This window comes from Euleptes europaea, chromosome 9 (genome assembly GCF_029931775.1).
Source record: "Euleptes europaea isolate rEulEur1 chromosome 9, rEulEur1.hap1, whole genome shotgun sequence".
NCBI lineage: Eukaryota > Metazoa > Chordata > Lepidosauria > Squamata > Sphaerodactylidae > Euleptes > Euleptes europaea.
In genome coordinates this window covers 27,974,382-27,987,729 of record NC_079320.1, presented here as the reverse complement: position 1 = coordinate 27,987,729, position 13,348 = coordinate 27,974,382, and the positions used below count along the sequence as shown (strand labels likewise).

The window sequence follows — 13,348 nt, the reverse complement described above, 5'->3', positions numbered from 1 at the left end:
ATGACACCAAATTGGGAGGAGTAGTGAACACCCTGGAAGATAGAGATAGAATTCAACAAGGTCTGAATGCACTTAAAAAGTGAAGTCATCAGAGGGGTGACAGGGAGTGAAACAGCCATGCATAAAAAGGCAGGAAACTTAGAGGAGGGCAGGGAGCTGTTCCTGTTGGCAGCAGAGGATAGGACTCGTAATAATGGGTTTAAATAACAGGTAGAATGGTATCAGCTGGTTCAGCAGTAGAATGCTAGGGAGGTGGTGAGCTGCCCCTCACTGGCAGTCTTCAAGCAGCGGCTGGAGGAACACTTGTCAGGGATGCTTTAGGCTGATCCTGCATTGAGCAGGAGGTTGAACTAGCTGGCCTGTATTGCTCCTTCCAGCTCTATGGTTCTATTATTCTAGAATAAACATGCAAACACCCCCCTTGGCCAGAGCAGACTGGGACAACCCTGCAGCAAATGCCACCAATTGGCCCCTGCAGCACTCTCTTCACTTAGAGTTGCCAACCTTCAGGTGGGGCGAGGAGATCTCCCAGAATTGCAACTGATCTGCAGATGACGGGAATCAGTTCCACTGGAGAATACGGCTGCTTTGGAGGGTGGATTCTATGGCATTATACCCCAAGATCTCTGCCCTTCCCAAACCCTGCCCTCAAATCTCCAGAAATTTCCGAACTTGGAGTTGGCAACTCTATCAGCCAACTCTATCTCTTTAAAAAGCCAATCTGCTTCTGCCCCTTGGACTGTATCACTGAGCAAGGAGGGGAAATCTCACCTCTACTACAATGTTGCACTGACTATTCTCTTTTTTGTCACTGGGTGCTGGGCTTGCTACCTTTTAAGGCAGAACTCCTGTGATTTTATTACTAGCACAAGTCCAACCTCATCCAATCAAACTTGAGATGTAGCGGCACAAAGTCTCTCGAATTTTGTGGATATAGAACACATGGGTGTCCAAACCAATTTACATGGCACATCAGATATTAATACGCAATTCTAAGCAAAGTTAAACCCTTCTCAGCCCATTGACTTCAGTGTACTTAGAAGGGTGTAACTATGCTTAGGATTTCAATGTTAGTGAAGGCACTCGGTCGGTTCAGTTTCTTTATGTGACAAGTATGTTAGCAGTGTTTTCTCGGGCTTTAATTAATGATGGATCTTATGCTCCTGTGTATGAATCTCTAAACATCTGTATACACAACCCTGAAACCTTGATAAGGCCAGTGTCTCAATTATGGATTTAAAAGGATATTTTACAAGGCTGTTGGAAGAAACACCAACATAAACTTGGATACACACAGTAAATGCTTAAAGTATGGACCAGTTCTCACCCTACTTTTGAAATAATCGTATGAAGATATGAAAAAAACAAAAGTGGTGAATGGGAGGGGGGGAGAATGCGTGTGTGAGAGGGATTTTAGCTCAGCAGCATTGAGTCTGTAACCCCCAACACCTTTCTTCTGCAGACAAAGTTTTCAGCTTTATTGATAACTTTTTTCATACTAGGCTAAATCTGGCAGGCACCCATTTTTTTCTTGGCTGGGGAAAAAGGAAGCTGGCACAATCTTCCCAGGAACACGTGAGCGATCTTGTATCATTTTAATCTGCGCAACCCTGGAGCGGAGTGTACTGTCACATGCCGATTTTACTTTTCTATGAGAAAGTGACTCTGGGTTCATTGATGGATTGTTTGCACTCTTTTAAAAACAGTCGAGATGCTGAATGCCCTCGGGTGATAGACACTGTGCAATAGAGAGGAAAGCAAAGCTGATGTCCCAGTTCAAGTTCACCTGACAAAGCAGGAGCCGTCTGCAAGCAAGACTCCAGAAAAGGATTATTCACACCAGCATTATATTTTTGAATGCATTTTTCTTCCTGCGCAGCTGCAAAGCTCCCCAACCCTGAAGGTTTATGCACCATAATGAAGAGATTCATTTTTTTCCCTCCTTGCTCTCTCTCTCTCTCTCTCTCTCTCTCTCTCTCTCTCTCTCTCTCTCTCTCTCTCTCTCCAGTTTTCAACAGTTTGCATATAGTTTCTTATCTGGCTCTGAGCTGTGAAAGGGCATTTGTATACCAAACAACAGGGCACAAATATAATTTCGAAAACAATAGCAGCACAAAGAGGCAAGCTTGAGCTTCCTGATAGTTTCAGAAACAAAAGCCAAGGGATTTGTTAAGCCTAACTGCATAGGATGAAATATTTCTGATCAGTAATTGTTCCCTTTCAAAAGTATTTTAAAATACTCCAAATAACCATGCACCTCAAGCTGCCTCTAACAGGTTATCTGGATAAGGGACAGATAAATTCCCTAAATTAATTAATTAATACATTAATAATATTTTATTTTATTCCATTTATACCAACCAGGTCAAGCTTAGGGCGACATTTTCTTAAAGTGCTAGAGTTTAGGTTATATTACCATTCTGTCACCCCTCTTAAAAAACTTAGCTGAAGGAAATCTATTAAATGTGTCTGTAATGAAAGAGCATTTCTTCCAATTTCCTAAATAAAACAAATATATTTCTTAAATTTCTTAAATACATTCTATTAGCATAGTGCCTCCTGCCCCCCCAAATTAGCTGAAGGAACTCTGATAAATGTGTCTGTGATCGGAAAGTATTCCTTCCAGTTTCTTAGTGTAACAAAGAAATTTAGTTGATTTAGTGATCTTTCACTGTTGAAGTATAGGTACAAATTACATCATGAAGATGACCCTAAAAGCAGCTTACTTTGATTTAAAATGAATATCATGATCATGGGATTGGGTAAATGATTCAATTTTGGATTAAAAGAAGAAGAAGAGTTGTTTTTCTCTTTCTCTACCACTTAAGGAAGAATGAAACAGGCTTACAATCACCTTCCCTCCCCCTCTCCAAAACAGACACCCAGTGAGGTAGGTGGGGCTGAGAGAGTTCAGAGAGAACTGTGACTAGCCCAGGGTCACCCAGCTGGCTTCATGTGTAGGAGTGGGGAAACCAAACCCAATTCTCCAGATTAGAGTCCACTGCTCCTAACCACAGCTCTTAACCACTACACCATGCTGGCTCTCACGGACCAAGGTTTTGTCTGCCTCAGGGGTCTCACTATGCATATATAACTATTTAATGCACCCCTAGCAGCAGCACAGCAGGAAAAGGTTATTTAAGGTATTTCACTAATAACAAAACTGAGCTGAAGCAGGGTCGAGTTTCACTGTACATTTGTGGGGTTTTCAAGGCAAGAGGAGACTAGAGGTGCTTTGCCATTGCCTGCCTCTGCATAGCAACCCTGGACTTCCTTGGTGGTCTCCCATCCAAGTACTATCCTGTAGTATAGGACATGAAGATTAGCAGTGCATTCCTATGCAAGTAGTCCAGTTTAAGCCCATTCATTTCACTGGTCTTAGACTACATAGGATTGCACAGTTAATTTCCCCCCATGCTAACCTAAAGGCAAGTGGCATGCACTGACTCTCTAGGCCATCACATGCTTCGGGCTCACTTGCAAGTTATCAGAAAGTAATTGCAGTGTAATGCAATTGATTGCATGGTTAATAATCCCCACTGGTGACTCAGAAACTTGCTTGGTGACCTTGGGCCAGTCACACACTTTCAGCCTAACCTACCTCACAGGGTTGTTGTGAGGATAAAATAGAGGAGAGGTGCATGGTGTAAGCCACTTTGGGTTCCCATTGGGGTGAAAGGCAGGATATAAAGTACATAAAATAAAATAATTACTTCTGACTGAATTCAGAGTTAATGCTACCTGTAGACATGGAACTGTTTGCTAACACATCCAATAGCTACTGTAGAGGAACTCAGCCTAGGAATTTTGTCTTTTTGGCTGCAATTCAGCTGTTAGTTCCAATGCAAAACAGAACCATCTGCTTCTCGTCCTATGGTGAACTCCGCTGACTGTTTCCAGTAGCATAGCAATTCATCCCAGCATCCAAGCAACTGAACTTGGATTCTGCAAAGAGGTATGATGGACTCTGGGCATTATTTCTGTAAGGTATTGTTCCTTTGAGTCAACGTTAATCTGGGCAGTGGTTGTTTAGTAGCAATGCTTGTGATGGAAATGCATCACGATGTAGAGGGTTATAGAAAATTTGGTCCTCTAAATGGTACACTATCATTTTGGTCCGATTTGCATGAAGAAGGCAGTTGCCAAACAAGCTGCATTTATTTTACAAGTCAAAATCATAGACCGTGATTTTTTTTTTGCCATTATCTCTGTAGTCATGAGAGTTATAAATACACCTTTGAAGTACGTGAAATCTAGAAGTACTCAAGATACTAACAATAGTCAACAAGCCACACAAAAGGTTTCTTGTGAGTTGTTGCGTGTTGGGAAGCTATGATAACTGTGTGGTGTAGTGGTTAAGAATGGTGCATTCTAATCTGGCGAACCGGGTTTGATTCCCCACCCCTCCACATGAAGCCTGCAGGGGCGACCTTGGGCAGTCACAGTTCTCTCCGAACTCTCTCAGCCCCACCTACCTCACAAGGTGCCTGTTGTGGGGAGAGGAAGGGATTGTGATTGTAACTGTGCATTCCTGAGCTGCTCCGGCAGCCAGGCGAAAGTTGCTCAGGACTCAGGAATTTGCCAAGGCCTGCGCCGGTGTAAGAGCTCTCCGTGCCAGCGTCTGGGCACCTTACACCGGCGTTTGTGTCTGTTTCCTTTCCTGTTTTTGCTGTCAAGTCACAGCTGACTTATGCTGACTTCATGTCCTGTTTCAAAGCAGGTTTGCCGTTGAACACATGAAGCTGCCTTATACTGAATCAAACCCTTGGTCCATCAAAGTTAGTATTGTCTACTCAGACCAGCAGCAGCTCTACAGGGTCTCAAGTAGAGGTCTTTCACATCACCTATTTGCCTAGTCCCTTTAACCGGAGATGCCGAGGATTGAACCTGTGATCTTTTGCATGCCAAGCAGATGCTCTACCACTGAGCCACAGCCCCTCCCCTGCCTCCGTGTCATGACCCTGATATTCCTTGGGGGTCTCCCATCCAAATACTTCCAAGGTCGAGGCTGAGAGTGTGAGACTGCCCAAGGTCACCCAGCAAGCTTCCATGGCATGAGTGGGGATTTGACCTTGAGTTTCTCAGACCCTAGTCCGAAACCTTAACCACTACACCATGCTGAATCTCTCCTTTCCTGTTATAGTTATTTCAGCCTGGCCCTGGCCCAAGGTGCGGGCCTTTTGGCATGAGCTGGATGGCAAAGCCAAAGGTTCTGGGCTCTTACTCCATGGCTCAAAGCCAGTGGCCATGAGTGAGCCAGCCCAGTCAATTCAGGACCAGCTCAGGAACTGATGTACTGTATATTTGTTTTTGTTTGCTTGTCTAAATTATATTTTTATGCATGTTGGTAAGACATTTTGAGATGCCAGTGAGAAGAAATACTTAAATAAATAAAATAGTAACACGAGTGGAATTTCTGTTTGTACCAGGTCTCTCTAGTTGTTTCATCACTATGGTTTGATTGCAGACTACTGTGATGAGTTCTGCCCATGGAATGGGGGCGTTCCCACCTCCTCCCTCCCTCTGAAAAATAATCCTGAGGATCAGTGTGGTGAAGTGGTTCAGAGCAGTGGTTTAAAGTGGTGGACTCTGGAGAAACGGGTTTGATCCCCACTCCTCCACATGAGTGGCAAAAGCTAATCTGGTGAACTGGGTTGGTTTCCCCACTCCTACACATGAAGCTAGCTCAGTGACCTTGGGCTAGTCACAGCTCTCTTAGAGCTCTCTCAGCCCCACCTACATCACAGAGAAAGTCTGGTAGAGAAAGTCAGCGTATAAAAGCCAACTCCTCCTCCTCCTCCTCTTCTTCTTCTCCCCCCCCCTGGAATGGGATGGAATAAGGGAGAAGGCTGCAACTGGAGGACAGAATCCATGGAAATCATGAACCCCCTTGTACTAGAAGAAGTATGCACAATTTGCATAAAAAGCCCAATATTTTAAGAACAGGTTAATATAATTCTGAATGTGTGTGTGTTAAGTGCTGTCAAGTAACTTCTGACTGTCCTCTAAAACACACCATCGCTAACAGCCTTGGTCAGGTCTTGCAAACTGAAGGCCTTGGCTACCTTTATAGTGTCAATCCATCTCATGTTGGGTCTTCCTTTTTTCCTGCTGCCTCCAACTTTTCCTAGCATTATTGTCTTTTCCAGTGACTCTTGCATTCTCATTATGTGACCAAAGTACAATAGCCTCAGTTTAGTAATTGTAGCTTCTAGGGACAGTTCAGGCTTGATTTGATCTAGAACCCACTTATTTGTTCTGCAACCAAGAATTCAGAAGGAGATTGAGATTGGGAAGGGCAGCCATGAAGGAGCTAGAAAAAATTCTTAAGTGTAAGGATGTGTTGCTGGCGACCAAGATCAAGTTAGTATTCCCTATCCCTATTACTATGTATTGTTGTGAAAATTGGACAGTGAAGAAACGTGACAGGAAGAAAGTAGATTCCTTTGAAATGTGATGTTGGAGGGATACCTGCTGTGATATGAGCTGATCATTATGCATCCTAGGCTTATTCATACAGCTTGAGTGACTTCTGTATCTTAAGTGTAAATCTTGTTTATAATAGGGATTGTGTGTCCATATCACACACTGTGCCCCACAATGGCATTTAAAAACAGAGATTTGAATATATGCATTTTTAAAAATATTAGGAACTAGGTGAAACAGCCACACAGCCTCTTCTCTGCCCAAGCTCAGCCTTTGAATCGTCAACTCACATTTTGGCAGGCTCCCAAGGTCATGTGAAATGGCCTTTAGACCTGCTCAAAAGAAATCCAAATGACAGGGTGGCATAAAACAGATGTCTGGTCTATAGCGGAGATCCCACCATTGTTAAGATTGGGAAAGGGGGAAAAGTCCAGGCTCACAATCCACTAGGAAGTTCTTGTACAGCAGCCCCACTGAAAGGAACAGGAGTTGTGCTATAGCACAGCAGTGCAATTTTGCCATGCCCGTTCGTTTTGATCAGGCTTGCACAGGCAAATGCACTATGGATTGTGCTCTAGGGCAGAATAGCGTTGTGATCTGTGACGCTAGAATTCTCCCCAATGAATGTTTCAAAAGTGAAATGGCATAATTCCGTTTTCTGCTTCTTTCCAATTCTCCAGGTGCTAGCTGACAAAAGTCCAAGGAGGTCACATCCATGAATTACAAGCTTTGATCTAAAAACACAAAAGATTGCTTCATAAGAAGTAAAAGGAAAAAAGCAGCTGCTGCTTTTACCCAGGGCAAGCAGTGTTGACGCCTGTGGACAACACGCGTACCACAAAACATTCAAAGAGGACGAGTGTCAAAACCAGGAATGGTCTGAATCTATCATATAGCTGCGAGCAAGAATGCAACACATACAGACAAAAAGAAGCCCCAAACTCTGTGGAACTGGTCAAAGCATCCCTCTCAGAATTTGAGAATGGCTCCATGAAAGCAGTTAGATTAAAATGAAGTCCAGGCAGCTGGAATAAGAGATGTTTGGGGGTGAAAGTGTCTGCTGAAAAGGGCCAGTGGATGGCATATCTGGTCTGTTAATGGGACACATTTCTACAGAAGATATTATCTTGGTAGCTGTGCCACTTTATTTAAAAAATGCATGAATAATCTCTGTTTCAGCCTATTTGACATTCCAGAGAAGCGTTTAATTTCCTTGTATGAAGATTCAAAACTAGGTTTTTGGAGGCCAAGGTGGAACCAAAAGCCCCACCTGATATTTAATTCAAAACAACACAGTCATATAGACAGCTCATCTCTGCTCAAAAATACCCATTTCATGGGATTTCTTTATGCACACTGTAGCATTCACTGAACTGGGAAAATGGAGCCCCCTTAAAATTGAACCAGTAAAAATGTTGGCACAAACCAACGTTGGTTGTCAGGTGTTCTCAATGTAGGAAGGGCTTTCAACATTATCAGTCACTCATTTGTAAGATAATTCAGTCATTTGTAAGATATTAGCATGTTTCATACATAATAACAAACCCTGGGTTGGAAATGGTTTGGTCATAGTCACACCATGGTTTGTCATTATGTTGGAATGTCCAGGCCATGGATTGAGAGTGAATGACAAACTGTAACTGTGGATTGAAGTTGCTTTGCAAACTGTCCACAGTTTGGACAAATGCATCTTGGTGTTACATTCAAAGCATAAAGCCATAGTTTTGACTGTGCTCCTCCTTTAAAAAACGACTACAGGAAAAGAATGTAGAGTGAGTAGACCATTAAATCACTCTGGTAGTTCTCATTGGCAGGTCCCCAAAATGATCCCTCTTTTGATCTTCAGTTCCATCACAACTTTGTCTCCACTTACACTACAGCTTTGTATGTTAAAGAAAATTACTGTCTCAAGTGACCAGTGATCTTTGCAGCATCCATCCTTCAAACCCCCCCCCAATAATTTATTAAGGCATGCAGTCACATGGGAGGACTTAGCTAATGTGGAAATATGAAGGTCAATGGAGGATCTGTAATGAATCAGAAGGGGAAGCAATGAACATCTGGGTTAGGTCCACACTACATTTTTTGCTAACAGAAGGGGAGAGGGTAATTTCCACCAATTCCCCTTTCCTACTGCAGATCCACTCATGGTGTTCTGGAGGGTCTCCTGTTCCCCAGAAGCAGGATTTTGGGCCAACGTTTGGATGGTGGGTTGTGGCAGGCAGGGGGAGGTGGGAAGTGCCTGGTATAAGTGAAAAAATTAGTTTGGATCCAACTCAGTGGTTTAGTCAGTACAAACCACAGTTTGTTGTTCAGTCTGAACTATGCCATTGTCTGGTAATGATGCTAATAACTCAAACACACACACACAAACAAGAGTAGTTCATAACTAAGCATATTTATTGTTTAGCAAGAAGACTATAAAACTAGTAGATGTGATAGAACAGCAGATTACACATAACCAAGCAATACAGAGTCTTATGATCCTTGACACAGACTTTGGGTTGTGTGTGTCAAAAAGATTCCCTCCTTACTCTTTCATCAGTGGAAGAGTAATCAGGCTTGAATCCAGAGAAACGTTATGGCAGATTTACTTAGACACATTGAAATATATAACATTTGCATTTTGTTTTCTTTTACTGTGGATTTTGCTCCTGAGAATACTGCCTCCACCATTCCAAAGAGTGATAGATGGTATTGCTAAGAATATGACAATGTTACACATTAGAATACAATTAAAGGGATTTGGATGAGTATCATGGTGTAGATGCGGGCAGTACAAAATGTGACAGAAGTGTTTTTTGGGGGAAAGGCCCCAATTTTTACTCAGAGTCAGCTTGGCTTTTCCACAGAAGGTCTTGCCAATGAAAGACGACGGCAGATTTCATTGCATTCTGTGTGCTGATTGTTGAAGAAATAGTAAATCCCTTTCTTCCCAAAGTTTGTCAGGCATGATGCCTCTTTCTGAGAAACGGAATGGATCTGGGGATCAGTTAAGTAGATGAGGCCTTTTCCATTGCCAGTCACCCAACCTGTCAAAGTAACAAACAATCTTGATCAAAAACTGAACACAAGATGGGTCTTTTTCACAGACCTATGAACTGCAGAGGAAACATCCCTGTCATTTAAATACCAATGCAAAGAAGAAAAAATTAAGGCAAAACATTTTTTTCTTTAGTTGAACTAATGTTTTCAAAAAGGCTGATTATAACAAGAGTGGAAATTAGCTAAACTGCATTGTAGATCAGAAACTGTTCATTGCATTACTGCAAACTGCTGAGATGCTATTATCAAGCTAGCAAATACATTTATTGCAAGCTGGGTGTAACATAACCACTTCTAAAAATGCAATCAGCAACTACACTCCAGTCCCAGTTGAACAGAATGTACATGCAGTTGAGTAAAAGAAGACTGAATCCCACCAATCAGGTATTTTGCATGGAAGGGCAGGGGAAGTCTCTCTTGTTCCATCATTTTTTTACTTGTCTGGCAGCTGGATTGGGCCAGAAAGTTGCATGCACAGCAGCTGTTCGTATGGTTCTCTTTTCAGTTTATAATCTCTTGGCAGATTCACGTGACCATGTCTGTAATATCTGAGTGTCAGATTTAATTCAGCCCAGAGAATCACAGAAGTAGACTGCATGCATGCTGCTGCATTTATGGATTCACACTTTTTTCCTGCACTACTTTGAGGATCATTGCCAGGACTCCACTGCTGATGTGGTTTGGTTCCTTATGCAGCAGGCTTCTATGCAGAGAATTCTGCAACATCACCTACAGGATGATTGCAGTTGCTGATTAAGGTGATAGCTCTGAAGTGTCAAGGTAACGTGTATTTAAATCAGTTCAGTCTCACTGATTTAAAGAGCAATGAAATGGCTTAAATGTAAGTGCTCTAATGGTTTCCGTAAGTGCTTTTTTACACCCATCTACCAAGAATGTAATGAATGAAAACGGAAGTCAATTAAACATGATTAAATCTAAATCATGGCACTTTAATGGGCTAAAGACTGATCTCAAAGCAACCTAGGAAGCATAATATTCTAAAGGAAAACACAGTGGAGTACAGATGGAGCCAAAGGTTTGTGTAAGGCAAACAGAACTGGTAGTGGAAAGCACCGTCAAGTCACAGCTGACTCATGACAACCCTGTAGGGTTTTCAAGGCAAGAGACACTGGGAGGTAGTTTGGCATTGCCTGCCTCCATGCGGGCTGAGAGAGTTCTGAGAGAACTGTGACTGGCCCAAGGTCACCCAGCAGGCTACATGTGGAGGAGTGGGGAATCGAACCTGATTCTCCAGATTGGAGTTTGCCGCTCTTAACCACTACGCCATGCTGGCTCTCAAACAGAACTACAGGAATCCAACTAACCAAAATATCACTGGGTTGGATCTAGTGCAAGGTTAGCTAAAGACCATGCTAGATTTGAGTCCAGTAGCACCTTAGAGACCAACAAGTTTTTTGCATGTGTATGAGCTTTCGAGAGTCAAAGCTTCCTTTGTCAGATAAAGACCATGGTTCTTCTCGGCTTTCCCCTCCCTCCAGCTATTCTGACCCCTGAAAAGTTCATTCCAGTGCTTGTGGGACCTATGTGGAGTAAATAGCCTTGTGGGTTAGGCAGATGTAGTGGGGAGGGGGGCAAAATTGTTCATTCTTTTTTATGAATGGAGCTCCACTCATGCAAAAGGCAATAGGGAATGATTCTATCCTCTTCCCCCTTCCTTATGCAACTTGGGTGGCTATTGGTCCATGTGGATCCTGTGATTTTAGGAATAAGGCTGAAGTTGAGAAGGACTACTGGGAGGAGTGGAAAACTGAGAAGATCAGCAACTCTCTGTGCCTTCCACTGATGCAGCACAAAATACAACCCACTGGGTTTTCAGTCATCATGTCCATTTTTGAAGAAGAAGAGTTGGTTTTTATATGCCTACTTTCTCTACCACTTAAGGGAGACTCAAACCGGCTTACAATCACCTTCCCCTCCCAACAACAGACACAACCTGTGAGGTAGGTGGGGCTGAGAGAGCTCTAAGGGAGCTGTGACTAGCCCAAGCTCACCCAGCTGGCTTTATGTGTAGGAGTGAGGAAACAAATCCAGTTCACCAGATTAGCCTCTGCCACTCATGTGGAGAAGTGGGGAATCGAACTTGGTTCTCCAGATCAGACTCCGCTATTCCAAACCACTGCTCTTAACCACACTGTAACTTACCTTTCAGTCTTTTTAAATGTCAGCACTGAATGAACATGCCCTGAAGAGGAATTTTCTAAGGTTTGAAAGGACCACATTAGTTCAATAAAAGATGACATTTCAATATTTCATGCCTTGCAGTACAAACCTTGTAAATCAACAACCACATCTGAGCCTTGAGAAAATTCGTAGCAGAAATGGCCATAGGCCAGGCCATATTCAGTGGCTTTATATTCTGATTTTACAACTTTGGTGTTATTAGATAACTTCACAAACTCTCCCAGCATATAAGGCTCCGTGCTTATACATCCTTGTATTGATTTACCTTCTAGTACCTGGAAACAAAAGATGACAATGGGGAGACGGCGCCCAATACAACAGCCATGCTAAAGCTAATTAAAAAAATAATATCATAATTCTGGGTGTGGTTCTTTCCTTGACAGGAGATGTTTTGGGAATCCTATGTAAATTGCCCTTAGTACAATAAAGAAGGAAAGGTTGGTAGGAAGGCAAATAACAATAATGCTCTCTTCTCTCTTCCCTCATTCTCTGCAATCCTCCCTGGTTTGTGGCAACCACAATTTGGTATTACATCAGAACCAGCAAATGGTCCTTATGATCCAAATTAGACAATCGAAACTAGGTTGTGAGTGTGGTTTTCCATTCTGATTTGAAGAACAAAACACAAATCATAGGGTTGGATCTAGACTAACATTTCCACGGATGCCAGGATTTCTGCCTGCTGAACATGATTCCCTCTCCCCCTCCCACGGCAGCCCAAAATGCCCTCCATACCGGTTCCTGAAGGAGAGGGGACCCTTGGGAACAGGATTTGGGAGGCATTATAGGCTGCCATAAATGTGGGGGAGGAAGGAAAGTCATGCTCTCTGGGTGGAAAATCCTTGCACCTATGGAAATGTCTAGTCTGGATCCGAGTTAGAGTTTGTTGGAAGGGAACTGCATGAGAGGGAGTGAACATGAGGGGAGGAAGTAGTGTAAGGGGCCAAGGCCCACTCATGTGATGCCAGACCATGATTTGGCATTAAACATGAACCATGCCTATTGGTCCCAAGAGGTTCCAGTGCCATTGGCCATCTTTCACCTGATAGGCTCCTCTGAATGCCTTGTAGCTCCTTACCAAGAGCACTGCTGATGGGATATAGAAGATTTGTGTAGGGATGTTTTGCTCATAAAGCCTTTTATTGAACTCTGTCACATAGTATTGGGCAGTCATTTGCCGTTCCACATCGTTGAAGTGGTGAAGGAGCTCCTTCTCTTCTTTATACTCTTTCCCGACGTACCTATGCAGAATATAAAACACACCACACACACCTGCACAACTCCTTTGGGAAAACTGATTCACTGCTCTTTTGTAGTAACAGACAAAGTGGTGCATAGTCGCATGAAGCCATAAAATACGAGCTTAAAAGCAATGTCAAAGGCCAAAGGCTGTCAGAAACAATGTCAAAGGTTTTAGCGATCCTGGGCAAAAGTCCAGGATGGGTCCCAAGAATCACTGCCTCCCCACTGCTGTCCCCTCTGTGCAGCCAAGCAAGAGGTGGCTCTCACCATGTGCAAGGTGGGTAGGAGCCCCCACTGCCACCAGAAACCAGCTGCCTGAGCCCCAGACAGGGCAGGTGGAAGCAGCAGCAGGATCTTGCTCTTCTTCTTCCTTTCCCCCCTTCTCTAGGGTGGTGGGGCAATGGGTGGTTTGGGCCCCCATAAGTGTGAGGCC

The 13,348-nt window shown here is 43.3% G+C and overlaps 1 protein-coding gene across 1 annotated transcript in view; it reads right to left on the bottom strand.

The window, feature by feature from the left end:
• Positions 1-9,253: 9,253 nt before the first annotated feature.
• Positions 9,254-13,348, bottom strand: part of ALPK1 (alpha kinase 1) — a 41,897-nt gene continuing 37,802 nt past the window's right edge. The window contains exons 12-14 of the mRNA XM_056855707.1: positions 12,752-12,914; positions 11,762-11,948; positions 9,254-9,458 (exon numbers count right to left, since the gene is read on the bottom strand). Coding sequence (XP_056711685.1) covers positions 9,259-9,458; positions 11,762-11,948; positions 12,752-12,914 — 550 coding nt within the window. The 3' untranslated portion in view covers positions 9,254-9,258. The remainder of the gene's footprint in view (positions 9,459-11,761; positions 11,949-12,751; positions 12,915-13,348) is intronic.